Raw genomic sequence first — 21,673 nt, 5'->3', positions numbered from 1 at the left:
CTGGGCATTATATTAGTAACCTACATGTTAACACCCAGAAAGTTGACAACTGACTGCTTTTGGAACTGGGGCACAGGTGTCAGAATGGAGAAACCAGTAGACAAGGGATCAAAAATTGTCAAGTGCTTCCCACTTTTGGGTCATTAGGGTGGGAGTTTATCTTCACTTTTCCTCACATTTACATGTGAGGAACTTGTATACAATTATACTTCTGATTCTCCCCACAGTCCTTGAATCACTCCTGTCCAGGAGAGAAGTGACCAGATTAGCAAGTTGGTAAGAATAGCCTGGCCATACTTGGCTCAGCTTCTCCTTCTTTGTTGGGCTCTGCCATCTGCAGAGACCATGTGCTCTCTGGAGTTAGATTTCACTTTGGTGCTGTACCGATTCCAGGCTGATAGTTCAGCAGCCAAGGTCACAGAATGTTCTTTGAGCCACTCACATTCTTAAAGACATGAACAATCATAAAATAGGATTTTGCAGTCCTTCCCTGTATTAGGAATTGATCTGTAATTTCCAGCCTCAATTTTCAATAAGGACAAGATTAGCACACTCAAGGGAAAACACTGACACCTGTATACAGAGATGTTAGGGGAAGCTGAGAGCTGCATTCATAGGTGTAAGAATGCCCTGAAGACTGTGCACAGGTTTAGACGTCAGGGTGAAGTGGAGTAAGACCTATAAATGAACTGCCTGGCTTTATCAAGCTTTGTAGCACTGTATGGGCAAATGCTCCTGTGTTATCACCATTACACAGAACACAATATTATAACACCAGATGTGTGGGTCTTTCCCATGCTATGGAATTCTGAGGCACCAGCTAAGTGTCCTATAATTTGGTTCTGTTCTGACAATGTCTATCTGGAGTTAGCATTAAATCCACATGTTAAGGGCTCTGTCCTCCAAGACCCCCACTTCAGATGCCCATGCAAGTAGTCCCAGATTATAGTCACCTATAATCTGACTGTCTGGTTCCTACAAGGTGCTCCTTGGGTTTGATAATTTGCTAGAATGGCTCAAAGAACTCATGGAAATACATTTACTAGTTCCTGTGTAAAGATGACAGATAAACAGATGAAGAGATACAGAGGGCAACATCCCAAGGTTCCCAACACAGGAACTCCTGTGGTTGTAGAGCTGGGGTGTGCTACTCACCCAGCACAGTGGTGTGTTCACCAACTGAGCAGCTCCATACTTTTGGGATTTTTATGGATACTTCATCATATAGGCATAATTGATTATTAACTCCATGTCCAGCCCTCTCCCCTCTGCAAGGAATGGGGATGGGACTATAAGATCCAAGTTTCTAATCATGGTTTGGTCTTTTGGTGACCAGCTCACAGCCAGCATCTCACCAAGAGTTACCTCATTATAACAAAATGTATTCTCATTACTCAGGGAATTCCAGGGACTTAGGAGCTCTATCTACAAAGACCTTAAGAGCTTTTTGCCAGAAATTAGGAGCAAAGACCAAAATATTCACTCTGTGTGTGTGTGTGTATGTGTGTGAGTGCATAACATACTTAGATATATATGTGTGTATATATAAATATAAATACATATATTTCTATTATGTCACAACCACCTATATCACAGGTATTAAATATTCAACACTAGAGCAAGCTCAAATGCATTGTCAATGTCTTACAACTCCTTCATCTAATAATCATAACACAGAAACCAGTTAGCAAAAAGATTAGCCAGTTGAGAGAGACAGTATTTAGTTGAACAGGAAGAAATTCACAATCAGGAGTTTTCTAGATGGTCATCTGATATATTACAAGATCACTGCTCGTTTGAGTTTTCCTTATAGTTCTCTAGGTTAGATACAGGAAGTTCCAGCATAACAAGTGCTGTACGGGCCCACAGGACACTGGGTAGAGTCTGATTCTCTGAAGGATGACTCAGGAACATATATTTCTTTTCTTTTCTTTTTCTTAAAAATTTATTTATTCATGCATACAAGAACCACGGTACAGTCCAGATGTGCAGGAGGGTGAGAGGATTCACCAGAGACAGAGTGGGGACAGAACAGGCACACTGACTAAAATACACTGCTGAGGAACAGCGGGCGAAACAGGAGAGGTCTGCCGTGCCTTGTGGGTATCTCCCTGGCAGGCCAGGATCAAACCGGTGCTGCAGAGGCTGCAGACAGCTTCACAGTATTGTGCTCAACTGCCTCCACCATCAGGGAGGCTCAGAAACATGTATTTCAATACGGCATTTCTTGCAGTAAAGCATATTTCCAGTACTTAGCAGTACTTATGTTAAAGACACCAAAAAATTCAAATTACTCACCCTAGATGTCAAGTCTTGGTTTCTTTTATAATGTAGATGTTTGCATTTAGGCTGAGTACAGGAAGCTTTAGGTAGGGTATGGCATTGTGGAGTGTGGGAGGGGAGAAATGTATATATTATCATAGTAAGAAAATCTTACTAGTTGAATCTGAAATCTGCATTGCAAATTACTTCTGAATTAATGTGAAAAAAATCTGCAATTCTAAATTGGATTTAGGGTTCATTTCTACCCTACCCAGACTTAAGGACAGAAAAACAAAAATTTAATAACCTTATCACTGCCACTACAACTTCCATAAAACATGGTAGTCTTTTAACAGTTACAAGAAAAATGTTAAGACAGAGACACTTAAATTAGTTAGAATCACTATTAGATATTAAGGTTGATTTGATCATGAATTAGTAGGAATTTTGACTCTAGTTCAATTTAGAGTCAAAAAACAGAAGGAAAAAGAACTCAAACTTACCTGAATGCTCTGTCCAAATTTTTGCTTTTCTCCCGAATAACTAGTAGAGTAGAACAGATATCCTTGGGCATTTGTCCAGTAGATGGTGTTTCTTTTCCAGTCAATATCCAATAAATAGATATTCCAAGGATGCTCCTGAAGTAGAGTTCTCTCTATAGCAGTTCCCATAAATCCAACTTTCAACAAGTAGAGATGTTTGCCAGAAGAAAACACAAGTTTTAACTCTACCAAGGAAAAAGAGAGATTAGCTATCTGTTTGTCAGATAAGTCCCTGTTCCATTCTTGAGCAAATTTCTCTCAAGCTGAGATAAACAAAGAAAGGGATCTTATGATGTTTGCTTCTGAAGTATATATTCAACATAAATGTCTTAGGTTCTTTAGCAAAGTGAGTCATTTGTTTGGGAAAGCCTAGCAATAAACCTTCAATTTCAGCTGAAAGTTCAAGACAGAATCATGAAGATTAGGACTGGAGTGTTTCCATTAGACTCAGTAATGTCATGGAATCCTTGCTTATAATACACAAGTCTCTACTGTAAAGAATTTTAACCTCTTACCTATATAAAGAAAAGTTACTCAGGTATTTATATATAATGTTCAACAATTTCAGCTGAAGTCTCGAGTTGGGCCAACAACTCATTAAGATGGCCTTAGGGCTACTCTATAAACTGTACTCTTTTTCCTTGAAAATTATGTTCAGTGAGGTAAAGTAGGTTTACATCTTTGTGTCTGCTTGGGGTTATAGGTTCAAACCTCTACAGGTGTACACTTTCACACCCTGCCCTCAAGTGTGCCCCAACAATTCTCCACCATGTTCCATTAGGCCCCTTTTCTCCCAACTCCCACCCATCTACCTCCCCCTCTGGTTACCTCAGTTTTGTAGTCAGAGGTTGTTTATTATTGGTTTGTTTGTTGTTGTTGTTTTTTAAAGATTTATTTATTTATTTATACAAGCACTGGGTACAGTCAGAAGTGCGGGAGGGTGAGAGAATTCACCAGAGCCAGAGCGGGGATCAGAACAGGCAGACCGACGAAATACACTGCTGAGGGGAGAAGTGGGCGTGGCAGGAGAGGTCTGTCGTGCCATGTGGGACCCTTGCTGGGGGTCGGGGATCGAACTGGTGGTGCAGAGGCTGCAGGCAGCTTTGCAGCCCAGCGCTCAACCGCTGCACCACCAGGGGAGGCCCTGTTGGTTTGGTTTTGACTGACACTTTGTAATGTTTCTCTATATTCCACATATTAGTGAGACCATCCTGTATTTGTCTTTCTCCTACTGACTTTTTTAAAGTAGTTAGAACATGAACATATTTATGTTATCTAGTCTTAAAAATCTCAATGTTCTATAGAAAAATCACGTAGATAGAGATGGTGAATGGATTATGTAGACATCAATATTTCAAATATGGAACAAACAGCAACACAAAGAAGTCATCATAACTATATTGAAGTGGACTCTCTACAAACAGGTCAGAACACAGAGTCAGCACTACAGAGAATTCATTTCTTATACCAACATATTTGTTATATTTTTTATTAAAAACTGAGTGATGCACTTTTTTATTTTAAAATTAATCAAACACACATCATTGATGAAGGAATGGATAAACAAAATGCAGTCTATGTATATAACATTACTGGTTCTATAGTAGACAAATATCAGAATACAGTATCTGTGCAATGAAAAAGAAAGCTTAAAAAGAAAGGAAATCCTGACACTTTCTACACCATTATGCTACGTGAAATAAGCCAGTCAAAAGGAAATACAGTGCAAGAGCCGACATACATCAAGTAACCTAAAGGAGTAATATTCATAGACACAGAAAGAACGGTGGTTGCCAGGGGCTGGTGGAAGAGAGGATTTAGTGAGTATAGAACTTCAGGTTGGGAAAACGAAAGTTCTGGAGATTGAAGATAGTGATAGTTGCACAAAGATGTGAATGTACTTAATGTCACTGAACTACATCCTTAAAAATGGCTCATATGATAAATTTTATATATTTTTATAAATTATATAAAATAAAATTTTATATTAGTTTTTTAACAATAAAAAACTAATCAAGGTCTTTTGATAATCAAACTTGCTATCAAGTAGGTTGTCAGTATAAAAGTGATAGAACAAAAATAGAAGCTACATAATTTCCAGGCCAACCATGAAGGTGCCTCCATGAGCCAAGCCCATTTCACTAAGGTACTTACCACTACATGTACCAGAAGGCAGAAGAAACATTCCTTCTGGACACACACACTTGTAGCCCTTGGGACGGACAGGAGACAGAAGACACAAGTGGCTACAAGCCCCTGGAACACACACTGGGTATCTGCCTATTTTAAAATAGAAATATATTAGTTTAATTTCAAGTTTATCTATCCAGTCCAGTTCAAAGCTTGTTACTCCAGGGAAATTAAGCCATTTTTGTCTTAGGAGAAGGAGAACTCCTTGTTAGTTTTCAGGTTAGGCATCCTGGTCTTTGAACTCATGTGGCCTCCTGTCCCTCAGGTAGTGACCATTACAAATCTCTAGTAGGGTAGGTCCAATAAAGCTTTGAACAAAAACATCTTCCCCATTAGAGTCAAGGCAAAATGACTATCTAACTTGTTAAACAAGGACTCCCTTAGAAATAATGGTCTAGGTTCTCTGTTTAGTTGCTTAAACCCATTCAAGAAATACTATGAGAGCTAACAGATACAAACAGACTGACTAAAAGCATTTAAATGCCTGTCAATGAATATTTGACTATCTTTTATAAGCAGGATTCTGGGCTTGTTTCAATCTTCTATTATCAATTGACATGTCAGTAATTAAGCTATTATAGTACTTCTATTTTTTATATTTTAGAAGTTAAAAAATGTGACCACTACACTGGACAAGTACAAGGTACATGGTTGGAATGAGTGTCCCAGTCGATGTTTTTATTCCGTTCTTCTACTTAGCAATCTCGTATAGGTCTGGAATGCTATCCAGAACACCTCCCTTATCTCAAAAGAGATGTTCCAATAAGAGATTACAGTAGTAATTTAGGTAGTTTCAATGTAGTATGCAGGCTGATTCATAAATAAGCATGTGAAAAGCAAGCTGTTTACTTACTCTTTGGCTGCTGGGATTTGTGGAGGACCGAGAAAGCAGATATGGAGGCATTAAGCAGCACCACTCTCTCTTGTGGGGTGCGGGGTGAAGTATGGAACAGCTGTATTTTATTTGCCCAGAAGAAAGAGTTCTCAAATACGACTAGTCCCAGTGGATGTTCATCCTCCAAGAAGACCTCAGGGAAGGTATGCCTCCCCCTGCCGTCCACCTTTACTGTCTCTATGGACTGAAGGGGTAGAAAGTCTCATGAGAACATGATAGCATGAAGAGGTGGCAACAATATTAGTGCTCTTTAGTTTCTGGGACACTAATTATAAACATTTTTAGGTGATATCAACTGAATAGAGAAACTCATCTTAGGACTCATAGAAAAGAATGTCAAAGCTAGTAAATTGGACCACTTCTTGGACAAATTAGTGATATGTTATACCAAGTAACTTCTAGAGATTACTGGCCACCATCTAAACATTTTACCAAATCCTTTCATTGCATTCTCCAATTGCCTTTTGTCATACATATTTTATTTCTTTTCAAAGAGGTATCATAACCAAAATCAAAGCTAGCAAGAAATAAAAATATAACTCCCAAAACCAGGCTTTCAACCAGTGTTTTCTACTGGTCTTTTAGTTTGAAACAATTTCAAATGAGATAACATGAACTCTAATGTAAATACAAGACACGGAAGTACCTGTGCTTTCAATGAAGTGGTCTGCCATTTTGAAAGGTTTTGTACCATGGATACAAGATAGCACATAATACTACCAGGAAATTCCAGTGCTAAATTTGACTATAGAATATTTAAGAAAACTGATACCATCTAACTTAACCTAAAGATACTGTGTAATTATACCTTGCTCTTCTCTGTTTTCATAGCTAGAACATACTTCAGTGAGTTAATGCAATACTTAAAAGAACTTACTATTGCCTATAGTCATACCAAGCCCTTGCTCAATGGGTTTCCTTTTTTCTTGGGACCTACATAATCCTCTGTATCTAGGTTACCTTTTTATATTTGCTGATCCAGTAGAGCCTGTCAGTCACATGGTCAAGACTTAATCCTATCGGCTCCTCCATGGTTACAACTGCAAGCACCTTCCTATCAGAGCCATCCATCCCTGCAGTTTCAATAGTCCTCATGTCCCTCTCACCTTGATTCACCCAGTACAAGTACCTAAGAACAGCAAAAGTACAAGGTGTTAAAGAACCCTCTCAGGTACATGTACAATTTTCTGAACAGCAGGCTCCCTCAGCTCTCTCATGCAGACCTTTTATTATTGCACTTCAAAGAATGCTGGAGATGTATGCTCCTAGACTTTTTTTTTGGGGGGGGAAAGTCTCCCTGACTCCATAATACTGAATTTAGACTTCAAAATTAAGAATTTTCTGGAGTAAATGAGACCTGGGTAGAAAAGTTTGATGTGTTCTCATCTAAAACCTTTAATAAGATAACCAATGCTTTTGGATATACTCCAAAAGAAACAATACTTACTTCCTTGCAGGAAACACTATTAGCTGTTGTGGAACAAGATCCTTTTCCAAGATTTTGACATAACCTCTGCCATCACTTAAGCCAGCACAGATGACCCTTGCAAAGCTGCTAGCCCAGTACAGCTGTCCTGTGAACCAGTCCAAGGAGATACTGTTCACTGCTCTAAGCTCTGGAACACAGGAGACAGCATTATGTCCCTATATTCTTCTACACGTTTCTTACCTTGAAAAAAGAGACTCAATATAACTTTCTTTGGAACTGGACATCTTCTGATTTCAAGTGTTATGATAAGACAAATAGAACACAGGGAATGCGGATCAGAGATGTGCTAATGTGCTTACAATATATAGTGGACAGTAGGGAAAGACAAAGGCATTAGCAGAGCATAACCAAGGAATCCAAGAAACTGTGACTTCAGTTGGGGTCAATATCATAGAAGCCTCAGGTGAATTATTATGAACTCTACCTCTTAATTTCTATCAGAGGATTTCCAGAGGTATCAGAGGAGTTAATATACCCAAAGTCACATACTTAGTCATCGGACTTAGACCTGGTTTTTGAGCCCATATAGTCAAGCTTTCAGTATATCCTAATATTGGTTGCATTCTCATATTATACTCTAAAGTTCCTATAGACCAAAACTACATCGTCTTATTTCAAATCTGGATTTTACGAACACTTAGGATTCGTGACAAGTGAATCACAGATGATGCTCAAATGAATGCATATGCTTATGATCCCACATTTAAATAGCTTTAGAATGCTAAGTCTCTTAATGCCAAGAAACATACCTGGATAGAGGGGAACAGATTTCAGCTTCCCAAGAACAAACATATTTAAAACTTCATCCACCCAGAAGTACATGCTTCTCTCAAGATCATATGCAATAGATGTAGGCTTTGATTTTATAGGTAACAGAGTCTCATAGATGCCTGTTCTGTGATTCAGGACACCAAGTTCTCCATCTGCTGCTGTAAGAATTTTAACAGCATCATCTGTAATAGAAGTAGAAGAAGTGATATTAATTTGAAACATATTTTCACACCCTTCTCTTTAAGATTTTGCCCCCTCTCCCATGACAAAATCTACTTATCCCTGAAAACTGAAGCAAGGTTCATACAGGAGAAATCTAAGTAACTACCTTACATTTTACTTATTTCTTCCCTCTGAACTCCAGAGAACTGAAACTAATCTTTGGAACTTTACCATCTTATTTGATTTCTGATTCAGCCCTTCTTCACACCAAGACATAACCAAGGAATCCAAGAAACTGTGACTTCAGTTGGGGTCAATATCATAGTAGCCTGGTACATAGTAGCCAAGAATGATTAAGTGTCCAAGTGCTAAAGAAACACAGGCCAAGTTAAGATGCTTTGATTAGATGTCCCAAACATCTAGTTCTATGGCCTACAGAATAACTAAGTCATACTTGATGGCAACTGACATGATTGGCCAAAGAATGTGATTGTACCTAGTTTAAAGAAAGAATAAAGCAAATCATGTCTAATATTAGACCTTAAAATGAATCATTTATATACTTTTATCTTAATTACTAAGAACAGAGGAGGATTTAGGCATTGCTTTAGATACTGAAACTTACCTGTAACTTGACAGTCAGTGCCATTGTAGAGCTGGTAACCTTGAACACACTCGCAGGAGTATGAGCCTGGTGTATTATGACATAGTTGACCACAAGGACTGTATGCCATAGAGCACTCATCTACATCTGGTGATAGATAGAGAATCAAAAATTAGAGAAAACCCAGGAATACTCTCGAGACTTTTTGTTCTTTTGAGCTACTTTTTGGATGCTCAGTGGACATGTGTAATGTGGAAATCTCTGTGTCAGCTCCTGAACTATACAACCCCTATCTCCACATAATTCCCATGGACATCAATTATTTTAGCAGAAAGGTCAACAGAGGGACCCTAAATGCATGCTTGGCACAGAATACTGATCTATTACCCTAGCAACCTTCTGGGGATGTGTCACTTGTCAAGCCAGTCAGAATCTAATTCAGTATGACAAACATTAGGGCCTAGAGTTCATGAATGTGCCATATGATCTCTCATCTAAGATGATAAAACAATCTTAAAACTCACAGGTATAACTGCAGAATTTAGGTAAGGCACTGTAACTTCTCAAAGTTGTTTGGGAGGGATCCTTTAAAGTATGAACATTGACGTTTATATCAATAATTAAAGATAAAGAAGTTATGACCATACAGTGGGGAAATTAGAGTTTCTAACAAATGATAGAAACTGTAATGGGAAACCTGTATGGCCACAAGTGAAGGAATGAAGTTGAATTACTCTCTAACTCCATGCGCAAATTAAATTCAAAATGAATTAAAGACTTAGATATAAGATCTACAATAATAAAATATAGAGAAGAAAACATCCATACGTATCACAGTACCAATGATAAAGATATTTTTGTAGCTTTGACCTCTATGTTAAGGGAAATAAAAAAGCATAAAATACATATAATTATATTTAAAAGACATTCCACTAAATGAGAGAAAATATTTACATATTCACAACCAAGAGTGGGTATTATCCAAGATACATAAAACTTTATAAAATTTAACAATGAAAAGCTATACACCAGAATTAATAAATGGAAAGCAGAGCTGATTAGACAGTTCACCAATAGACACATGTAAAGAAGTTCATCATCACTTTTAATAACAAATATGCCAGTAAAAACCATAATGAGTTAATCATCTCACACCCATGAGAAAGGTACATATAAATTAAAACATCCCCAATAACAAGTGCTAGAGAGGATGTTGAGGAAGAGGAACTGTACTGCTGGTGGCAATGTAAACTGGTATGGCCATTTTGGGAGGTGATTCAGATTTACCTTAAAATACTATAAATGGAAGTACCATACAACCTAGCAATCCCATTCTTGGGCATTTTTCCAAAGAACATGAAACTACTAGTTCAAAAATTTATATGCTCTGCAATGTTTACAGCAGCATTATTCACAATTGCTAGGACTTGGAAACAATCTAAGTGCCCAGTGACAAAGGACTGAATCAAGATGCAGTATGTCCACACCATGGAATACCATGCAGCCATAAGGAAAGAAAAAAATGTTGCCATTTACAGACAGCAAAATGGAGTTCACAATTATGTCTAGTAAACAAGTCACAATTACAAAGTCAAATTTTGGACACATATAGTAGATGATTTGATAAAGCAATATACTTATAAAAACTAGCAGCCACTAGTAAAAGATATGAGGTTTCTGGGCTGGGGGAAGGAGGAAAGGTCAAAGGGTATAAGTGAAGAGGGTGGAGAAATGAAAATAGAGAAGAACTGGGGAAAAAGAGCCAAAACTATGTGTAAGAATTTAGTTAAAGTTGAGAAAAAATGAAATATGAGGAGAAGTTAGATTCTCTAGCATAACTGATAAACACTTTTAGTGTTTACAGTTAAAGGAAAAGAGTTATTATATCAATGGCATAAGGAAAAAATGTGGCACCCCAGAGTTAACCACTGTTAATATGTTGTGAATATCTTCCCAGGATACTACCTGCCACAAGGTAGCACACAAACATTTATTTAGTGAAAAACAAAAAGTAAAAAATAAAGTGTGAATCATGGGGACTAGGAAGTTTATTTTGGCTTGGTTTGGTTTGGTTTTTTAAGCAGGAAGGAATATGGTTCCTTGGGGGCATAGCCAGAAAAACCATTATTTCTCCTAAACCATGGGCTTCTAAAGTAGAATATTCCCTTTCCAGCCCAGGAGAATATCAGGATGTGTTTATAAGTCAAACTCAGTGGCCCACATGCCCCACAATGGGCCATAAACCATGAAGGATGCAGCAGACTCTAGAAGAGGAGGGACAAACTGAAGCCAGGCCCCTAAAAGATTATAAACAGATACTGATTTTAGATTTTTTAATGAAATAATAAGTTTAATTGCCTTATCCAAAATAGCTCATTACAATTCTTGATGATTTTTTTTAAAGATTTATTTATTTATTCATATAAGAACTGGGGTTGCCCCAAATGGCAACCCCTATTTGGGGGATCAGTACTACAAAATAACAGCCATAACACTTTCAGATTATTAGACAATATATGAAGGACATATGAAATTTATTTTTGCTATTCTGGCATTATAATCCCATCTTACAAAGGGGAGAAATAAGACTTAGGATTCAATGACAAAGGAATTCAGCTAGCCAAATGTATAGTGGACTCTAATTTCAGAATCTATCCAACCAATCATGCCATAGACCTCAGGTGTGGCCACGAAGTAACTATTTATTCCAAGACCATTTATTCCAACCCTGAAATTCTATAAAACATGTTAAATTCATTTCCTCATTAGTCGACATTGACCTACACTGCCCATAAAAGAGGATGATGACAAGTGGAGAATGTGGAGAATTCTTGGCAAGAATGTGGAGCAATTGGAACCTTGCATATTGCTGGTGGAAATGTTAAAGGGTGCAGCATTGGGTAAATGTTTAAACAGAACTTACTATATGACCCAGAAGTTTCTTTAAAAAAAAAAGATTTATTTATTTGTGCATACAAGAGCTAGGGTGTAGGCCAGAGGTGTGGGGGTTGAGAGGATTCACCAGAGACAGAGTGGGGAGCAGAACAGGCAGATTTACTGAAATACACTGCTGAGGAGAGCAGTGAGCAGGAAAGGAGAGGTCTGCTGCACCATGTGGGTCAGCTCCCCTGCTGGGGGATTGAACTCATGCTGCAGTGGCTGGCAATAGCTTGGTAGTGCTGAGACTTAACACCTTGTGCCACCATGCAGGCCCTGATCCAGCAATTTCACTTGTGGTATATATATGCAAGAGAACTGAAAGTAGGCAATCGAACACACTTAAATACCAATGTTCATAATGGCATTACCTGTGAGAGCCAAAACAACCTAAGTGTCCCTGAACAGGTAAATGGATAAACAAGATGTAGCATATATATATACACAAAGCAATATCACTTGGCCTTTAAAAAGGAGGGAAATTCTGATACAAGTTACAACATGAACCTTAAAGACATGCTAAGTGAAAAAAGCCAGACACAAAAGGAAAATAACTATGGGATTCCACTTATATGCAGTAATGGAAAAGGCAAATTCATAGATACAAAAAGTCAATAGAGGTTAGCAGGAAGGAGAGAATGGGAAGTTATCACTTCATGGGAACAGAGTTTCTGTTGCAGATGATGAAAGAGCTCTGGAATGCATAGTGGTGAAGGTTGCACAACATTGCAAATGCAGTTGATGCCACTGATTTACACACTTAAAAATGGCAAATTTTATATTATGAAGATATTATATTATATGAAAATAAAAATGTCTTTAAAAGATAAACCAAAATGTTCTGACCTCCACAGTTCTGACCATCTTGCTGTAATTGCCAACCAGGTCCACAGGAACACCGGACACCCCAGGTTGTGTCACTGCACTGCCCGGTGCAGCCCCCATTAATTTTAGAGCAGTTTTTACCTGGGAGAGACAGGGCAATGGTGAGTACAGGTAAAAGAGGTGAAAGATCAAACATTTTATAAACTGTATTGTATCAGAACTATCTACATTCAAGTGAGCAACAGATGTCTGGGTATGCATAACTTTTGACACTGCCCTCTTCCCTAGGAACATGAGGCACTGGGGGAAGACTGCACTAGAAGGAAAGGTTGGCATCATGGAGTAGGGGAAGCCATTTCTTTTTAGGCTAACATTCTGGACAATTCCAGGTGTGGGTGTGTTATTCAGTCATGGAAAAACCAGCAACCTCTTCACTATTTTCTCTAGAATCTATGGATGGTTTAGACCCTCCCCTCAGAAAATGATACAATTTACTAATCCAAGAACACAGTTCAGAAACCCATACTTTCTACCATTTCTTAGCTTTTAGCATTTCTTATTTGCATTCCTTTGACGAAAAGCTTCTTTTGGTCTTTAACAACACTGGAGGGTTTCACAGCACATATATAAAGATCAGATTTAGGGAGGAAGTTAAAAGACAAGATGAAAAATGACTTGGGGACAGATGCCCACTCTCCCTCTGTTTCAACTGGAACCAACTGTGATCTTTACAGTGCGAATTACAGGATTCAGGATTGGGGCTGCTGGCTCAGTAGACTCCCTTCTCTCCAGGAAAGTCTTCCCAAGTCCTTTCTCTGCTAAATCCTGGGAGATTTCACTATTTTGTCTTTGCAAACGATTCTCAGTGGCAAAATTTGAGTTCTTTATTCCACAATCTTAGAACAATATAGATTGTGTTGTTTAGCTAGTCTATTTCTCTAAAGCTATAACATTTGAGCAACTCTTAAAGTTTTATAGCTCAGTTAACATTTATACACACTCAGGAGACCAATGCCAGGAACTGCAATTTGTCGTATGTAAGGGATCCATCACTGAAAAATAACTGCTTGTCTACAAGAGTTGGTCCTAGCATTCTCTCAGAGTAGACCCCTATGCACTGGCCATATTGATTAATGGAGACATTTGCTCATTGAGCTATTCAGACTTTATCTCCTCCTGCTTTAAACCAAGAGACTGGTTTCTTACCACATGTAGTGGGTTCATCAGTGCCATCTGTACAGTCTGCTTTCCCATCACACATCAGGGATTCTAGGATGCATTTTCCTTCATCACATCTAACCATGCCTTCTGGACAGAAAGCTGTGGAGGAAGTTAAGCATTCTTTTTCATCAATATTTGTGTTGGGGAGTGGGGAGAGTGGGAATAGACATCTCTTACACCAGGCAGGTAAGCTGGTAATATTTCTACAAACCAAAGTAAATCTAGGTAGGGAAGCAAGTTCTATCTTTGTAAGCAGGTTTTTTTTTTTAACCCAATCTTTTAAAATATTTTATTTATTTATTTTTGCATAGAAGAACTGCACTGTAGGGCCTCCCCTGGTGGCGCAGCAGTTGAGCACTGGGCTACGAAGCTGCCTGAGGCCTCTGCAGCACCAGTTTGATCCCAGGGCCACCGGCGAGGGTCCCACATGGTGCGACAGACCTCTCCTGCTGTGCCCGCTGCTCCCCTCAGCAGTGTATTTCACCAGTCTGCCTGTCTTATTCCCCGCTCTGGTGAATTCTCTCACCCTCCCATGCTTCTGACTGTACCCAGTGCTTGTATAAATAAATAAATAAATAAATAAATAAATCTTTAAAAAAAAAAAAAGAAGTGGACTGTAGGCCAGATGTGCTGGGGTGAGAGGATTCACCAGAGTCAGAGTGGGGTGCAGAACAGGCGGATTTACTGAAATACACTGCTAAGGGGAGCAGCGGGGGAGACAGGAGAGGTCTGCTGCACCACATGTGAGTTAGCTCCCTGGCTGGGGATAAGTCTCAGACCTTATCAGTCATGATAGCCCTGAGACTTAGCCCCTAGGCCACCAGGGGGGCCCTTTGTAAGCAGTTTTAAGAGAATTGGGAACTTAACATCTTTGTTATCAAGCCTTAAGACATCTGAACATCAGATTGAAATAATCAAATTAAAGTGAGTTGATATTAAGTAGTTCTAATTGAAATGGTTTTAAAGTCAACAAAACAATCCTAAAAGAAATATTTGCTTAAGAAACCAGTTTATTTTAAAAATGTCAGACTCTGAATATATTAAATACTGTAGATTCAACTCTAGAAATATTGAATCGGATTGTTGGAGGGTCCATTATGTTATGTGTATGTGGCTAGGAAAAAAGGCATAGAGCACCCACCAAGTTCTTTGGGGGGTTTTCCTTCTTCAGTGAGGAACTTCCCCCTCTGTATTCACTACACAAGGCTAAGGGCACCTGTTAGGAGGCCTCCTCCCATCTGGATGCTCAGGTTTTGTCTGCACCGGCCAAATTGACTGGTGGAAACAATCTAGGCAGTGCATAGTGTATACTTTGCAGCTACTATGCAACATTGCTCTATATTTCCATGATTGACTAAATTTTGGTTATTGTGAGGAAACATCCTGTTTTTAGATACAGGATGACAGTCTTAGTCATAGGAATTAAAATCCAACTTGCAAAAAGCAGCCCACACAGTGCACCTTTCCCTTAAAAGGAAACAAGGAACAAAACTCACCACAGACGTCCTCATCGGAGGAGTCCCCGCAGTTGTTGGTGCCATCACACTTCCAGCCGTCTGCCACACACACCCTGTTCTTGCACTGCCATTGCCCAGGTAGGCAGTGGCTCTGGGGACAGCGGCCTTCATAAGAACCCTCTTCACAGTCCTCAGGGGCATCACAGAGCTCCCGAGCATCACGGCACAGAGAACTTCCCGGACACTGGATTTTTTGGCCAGGACAGGCTGTCAGTACCTCTAAAAGGCAGGAATTGGCTCAGTGAGGTGGAAGTGCTATGCTACAGACTTATTTAGGCATGAATGGCTTGCTCATGAGCTCTGTCTATAAAAAAACAAGAATTGAGAAAGACAGTAGCCATGGAGATGTACAATATACAATTTTGTATATTGAAATTTCATCCTAAAAATGTTTTTAAATAGAATCAATAAAGCTAATAATCTTTTTATTTCAGGTAATTTTCTTTCCTTTTTTTTAAAAAGATATATTTATTTGTACAAGAACTGGGATACAGGCCAGAGGAATGGGAGGGTGAGAGGATTCACCAGAGACAGAGCCTGGAGCAGGACAGGCAGATGGACCAAAGGCACTGCTGAGGGGAGCAGCGGGCGAGACAGGAGAGATCTGCTGCGCCATGTGGGCGTCTCCGTGGCCGGCCGGGAATTGAACCTGCACAGCAGAGGCTGGGGACAGCTTCACAGCACTGCGCTTAACCGGCTGCACCACTGGGGAGGCCTATTTCAGGTAATTTTCTAAAAATAAGTTAGTGGGTAAAAAAAAGTCATCTATAATACCAGGGAAAACTTAACACCTGGGTTGAGCCTATGTGGTAGAAGGCTTGCTTGTTCCCTTAATACTGTGATTATGAGTCAACGCTTTTAACTAACAGAATAGGACTAAAGATAACAAGCTGTACGTGCCACAGTGAACCTCGTCGGAACCATCCAGGCAGTCGCCAGCACCGTCACAAAGCCAGCTAGTAGGAATACACCTGCCGTCGTCACACTGCCAAGCCCGGGGGTGCCCTCGGCATGCTTCCTCTGCGGGCCAGGGGCGGCGGCATTCAAGAAGATACAAAAAGGAAGGTGCTTGTCAGGAATCTAACAGCTTTTAAATTTGGGTTTCATATTAAGCATTTTCATTAGCAAAGGAATAATTAATTCTGCTTTGCTTCTAGAGTCCACCCTAAACGTGCCTGTTCTTGTCATGTGACCCCTGACAGCATCACACAGGACCCCCTCCCACCCTCCGACGACGCCCACCATTTTACAGGGCACGGTTGTCCAATAAAAGTTTCTGTGAAAATGGAAGAATTTTAATTCTGTTCATCCCAAATGGTGGCCACTGGTTCTTGAACACTGAGATGTGACTAGTATGACAGAAGGATTGAATATTATTATTTTAGGTGTTTAAATAAATTTAAATCCTTACATATGGCCAGCAGCCACTGTGTAGAACAGTGTAGATTCATAGGTTTACTTCCTTGAATTCTTTTGGTATTTGAGACGATGGGAATGTTCAAGAACCTGGGAGCAATTCGTTTTTAATTAGACCTTAAAATTTCCAGCTAAGTATGCCTACAAGCAGAAGGCCACAATCATGGGAAGCTGGTGAAGTGCACGGGGGCAGAGCACAAGGAATTATTTTCTAACCTGTAACATGACATGTGTGACTGTCAATATTACATGTTTAATATCAAATGGATCGTGTAAATTTATGTCATAGTAATTGATACCCCAAGAATGTGCATGTGGGGTAAACAAACAGCACTCACCGAGGAGGGTTTTTCTCCTTTAAGGAGAAAATATCTTTTCCATATGCATAGCACAAGGATGTGAGGAATCTGGTTTAAGAAGCTCACATATGCGGGTGCTCAGAGGCCTCTTCTGGGACTCTGAGCCCTTTTAGCACAGAAGTTCTTGAGATTTGTTTAACAAGACATGTACCAAATGGCAAACCTGTCTTTATGAGAATGATAGGACTTTTTGGTTCGCTGGTTGTGTAGGTTTTTGTGCTTAAGTTGAAAGCTGTGCTTAACTTGAAAGCTGTGTTTAGTTGTAGATCTCTAAGCCTGTGAAGGTTGAACTGGTTTATTGTATACAGAAAGTTGTATGCACTGGGGTCTGCAAGGATTTCATACGAAGAATCTCTGTATTATTCAAGTTTGAGTGATATCACATAGATGTTTAAGCCTATTCAAGGGAGGAATCAGCCTTTTGCTGAATTTTCCATATTAACTAGCCTGCCCCACTTGTCTTAACGGTGTTACCTATACTTAAGCATCCGTGGTCTTGTCCACTGAGATCCTGCAAAAACCCAGAGCACCTAATATTTCTGAATACCCCTTAATGGGTATTCACGAGAATGGACACTGCTGGCCACGCACATTGCACTAAGGATCCTGTATAGGTAGCGCATGATGCAGTAGTGAGAAGAGCTCACTTACCACACTGCTCATCAGTCCCATCGGGACACTCTTGCTCTCCATTGCAGAGCCAGGTCACAGGGATGCATTTCTCACCACACATAGCTTGCCTGGTCCTGTTACACTTTGCTTCATCTGCATGGAATGACCAAGAAATCAAGCCATGAGAATTCTTGGCTCACTCTGGTACTCAAGAGAACATCTTTTCAGGATAAGCTGCAACCAAAGGTAATTTTGCAAAGCCTGCCTTCCCACCTAACCCCCAGGAGAACACAAGGGGGATCCAGTATCCTAAACACCCTAATGCATTCTCTAGTGATGACCCTAGGGAACCCTTCTTTCTAGCCCTGTGAAGCTGTTGATGGGGTCTTGGCTCTTGCTTCCCTGTTTTCCTAGTAAAATGGGGTGGACTCACACTTGTGTGAAAGAGGCAGGAATACTTTTCCAGTTCTGGCTCTGTCTCAAAGACTCAGTATGAAGAGTTTTAAGTTAGAAGTCTAGGTTCAAAGAACTTGAATCTAGTTTACTTTTAGACTTAGAAAGCTACATCCTAAAAACTGATTAGGGTTTTGGATCCTATAGATTATAAAAATACTTCTAATAGCCTGGTTGCAAGTAATTGTAAGTTTTCAGCTACTTACAAGACATTAACTTATATTATCTATTTTACTTATCTCATGAACATATGTCCCTTAACCTTAAATGTTTAATGGTCCAAAATAAGCCTATTGTGCATTTAACTTATCATATAGTCCTAACTTTCAAAGAGAAAAGGCCAGTCCTTAGCTCCTAGAAAACATAAGCTATGTGGTCTGTGCTAGTGAGAGTCTCTGCAAGATGCAGTAAAGCCTCAGCAAGTCCCACTTCCAGAGAGAACATGAGTGTAAGGAATGGAAAGCCATGTACAAGGCTTTGTCATAGAAGTTGACGGTGACATTACACAGACTACACCTTCTTTGGTAAAGATCACGTCTTAGTCTTGTATCCCACCAAGATGGTATTTTTAGAATAGTTACTCGATGTTTGATTTTAAAAGGTTGGCTTATAATAAGCACTATAAGTAAAATATTCAGGAAGTATTGGTTACGAGTAAATAGATAACAACTTTGCCAGAAATCTACTCACATACCATCCCAGAAATGCACTTAACTTGAAGTTGAGAGCATTTATATTAGCACCTACTAACATGGAGCACAGGCTCAGACAGGCTACACAGGCTGGCGTTTTCGTTAGACCACTTACAACAAACAACATGACCTTGGGAGTCACCTCCTCTCTCTGGGCCTGTCTTCTTGTATAAAATGAGACTAGAAAATAAGTGAGGATTCAAAGATTAAATGAGCACAAATCCCGTTGACACAGTACCCACCACATAAAAATGCATATAAAGTGGTAACTCTCTTGCTGTCTCTTCCAGCAGATACTTCTAGAAGAATCCCAATAAGGGTCACAGTCAGCGCTCAAAGTCACATTCCTTCAACAATTATTTTTTTATCTGATGAATCTCAATCTGTCAAACATGAGCACAAATCCTACACAGTATCTGCAAATGGGGCACATTTATTTATGTATTAAATTTATGGTAGCTCTCAGTCTGTCAATATACAAAGTACAAGGATCACATGCTGTTCTAAAACAGACATTGCAAAGAGTGCCAGAAGGCACTAAAAACCGCCGCTTAATAAAACACAAACCAAAAAAAAAAAGAGTAATTTTAACTCCTGTTGCTGGCGTGGTGCGAAAAGACCACCCAGAACAAGTGCTTACTGTCACAGCTGAGATGCTGCACCAGGTCAGACCAAGTCCTGAGGGTTAGAATCCCTCCTGGAAGACAATTCAGTTGGTAAGTGGCACCTACTCCCAACCACTTAACAAGCAAGGGTCCGCCTAAGCTAAAATGATTTAAAACCTTAGAGAGCGGCACCTGTCAGAAGAGACCCTCAAGTGTGCAGACCAGGGTACCACGACATTGGGTACCTCCCACACCTGCCTCCTTGGGGTCTCCTTAACCCTGAGGGTAGCAACAAGGGCAACAAGAAGTTGCTTCCAACCTGCACCTCAGTGGAGGCCTCTTCCACTTCTTGATTATTATGAGAGTCTGGAACGAGGCACCTGGGCCTCCAAGAGGCCAGCTCACTTCCTGGTGAACACTGTTGGACAGACCATCTGAGACCAGGACTAGAAAGCAAATCCTACTGGTGCCTGACTAGGGTACTGTAGAGGCCAGGAGAGAGAGTGCACCAGGTATGAGGAGAGCTCCCTTTCTAGCCTGTTCGGGGATCAGATGGGGAGAAAGCACCAAATTCCTCACTGAGCCCCCTACCCTCCCATCCACAGGCAGTTTTGTAAAGGCACCTGGTGCCACTCCAGAAGGCCCAGCCTCGCCCTTCTAGGTAAGTCACCGGGGAAGCGAGAATGCCCCAAGCTCACCAGCTCTCAGCAGCCCCCAGCAGCCCTGAGGCCCCTCCACCCTTTGTGATCCCTTCCCTTGGTACCCCACTCACCGACCCGGGAGCCCCCGAGGCCGCCCAGCGTGGCCAGCACCTGTGGCAGGAGCAGAATGAGCGCCAGACGCCCCATGGCCTGTGGAGGGGACAGTGTGCGGACCCCGATCTCCGCGCCAACGCCGCGGGGCGGGGAGTGCGTTCGCTGGGGCGCAGCAGCCAGGCGAGAGAAGCGCTGGGAGCGCTTGGTGGTTCCGTCTGGCTTTATCTCCCGAGCCTAAGGCTCAGCGAAACTGCTGCGCGGGGGTGAGGGGCTGGGGGCGGGAAGAGTTGAAGTCGCCAACTCTTGGGGAAAAGCTGCACGGAAGGGGTGCGGACTGCAGGGGAAGCGGCTGTGCACTCGTCGGGTCGGATCTCTGGCTATTTAGTGGGAAGGAGTGGCAGGGGCTTCCACCCCCTCCTGTAATGGGACAGTGGACACTCGGCTAATTCAGGGCCTGACCCTTAGGGACAGGGTAGGCTTGGTGACCACTCTTAAGTAAAGGCGCCTAACTTTAATGTGCATGTGAATTATTTGGCAGTCTCTTTAATAGGCAGAAGCTGAACTTGAAGGTCTAGGAGGGGTGAGATTCTCTGACTCCTAGGTGATGTTTTGTTGCTGGTCCTCAGACCTCACTTTGGAAAGCAACGTCTCTGTAGCTCCAAACCGAGGTCCCCAGGGAGGACTGCAACACTCCGGAGTTGTCTTCCCCTTGGGGGCTCTCTCTGTCCCTTCTGCCCCCTCTCTCCCCTCTGCCTCTCTCCCTTGTACCAAGGCATTCCTGCCCCTGGGTGTGTGAGGACAGCTCTAGCTGGTTAGTGATCAACAACCTAAATACAAGTAACTTAAAAGCCTCTACCACTACCACCACCACACATACACTCCATTTCTCTTTCAGTTTATATCACTGTCACTGTAACAAACAACTGGACACAGACAGGGATAGAGTTTGTTGATTCCAAACCAGAGTTAAACACAATCCTGCCAGGGCCATAAACTTAGAGGACTGACTGCAAGAAATTAGAGGTCATTTTATCCAAAAGCGGACATTTACACAAGAGATGATGGATAAAGATGAGAGTCTGTGATACCTTCCCTTTAGTGCCAGCCTCCCTCCCACCCCCTCCGCAGCTCAGCTGTGACATTCCTTCTTTCTTGTACACCAGGAGAGGCAAGTGTCAGATTCTTGGAGAGAACAGGATGGAGTTAGAATTTAGAATGTAAAACTGGCAGGAACAGTTGTAGTGTTTGGAAATGAACACAGCAATAAAACACGATGAAAAAAATAGAAACAGAAAAGTGAATTGCTAAGTGCCTTCTTAGATTTTATTTGCAACACAATACTCCAACAGCTTTCTTTTAAATCATA

The 21,673-nt window shown here is 40.8% G+C and overlaps 1 protein-coding gene across 1 annotated transcript; it reads right to left on the bottom strand.

Moving 5' to 3' along the window:
- Nucleotides 1-2,765: 2,765 nt before the first annotated feature.
- LOC119260154 (low-density lipoprotein receptor-related protein 8-like) lies at nucleotides 2,766-20,541 on the bottom strand (the record flags this gene model as incomplete). Its single annotated transcript, XM_037529029.1, has 12 exons — nucleotides 2,766-2,989; nucleotides 4,959-5,084; nucleotides 5,848-6,073; nucleotides 6,850-7,018; nucleotides 7,337-7,505; nucleotides 8,128-8,331; nucleotides 8,937-9,062; nucleotides 12,699-12,818; nucleotides 13,884-13,997; nucleotides 15,395-15,634; nucleotides 17,842-17,955; nucleotides 20,325-20,541. Coding segments are annotated over 12 exons (2,049 nt in total), but the record flags the coding sequence as incomplete, so codon positions are not given.
- Between the last annotated feature and the right edge of the window lie 1,132 nt (nucleotides 20,542-21,673).

Source organism: Talpa occidentalis, unplaced genomic scaffold (genome assembly GCF_014898055.3).
Source record: "Talpa occidentalis isolate TD23 unplaced genomic scaffold, MPIMG_talOcc4v2.1 talOcc4.588, whole genome shotgun sequence".
NCBI classification, from domain to species: Eukaryota; Metazoa; Chordata; class Mammalia; order Eulipotyphla; family Talpidae; genus Talpa; species Talpa occidentalis.
Note: the sequence above shows the minus strand (reverse complement) of the source record. Positions and strands in the feature narration are given on the sequence as shown.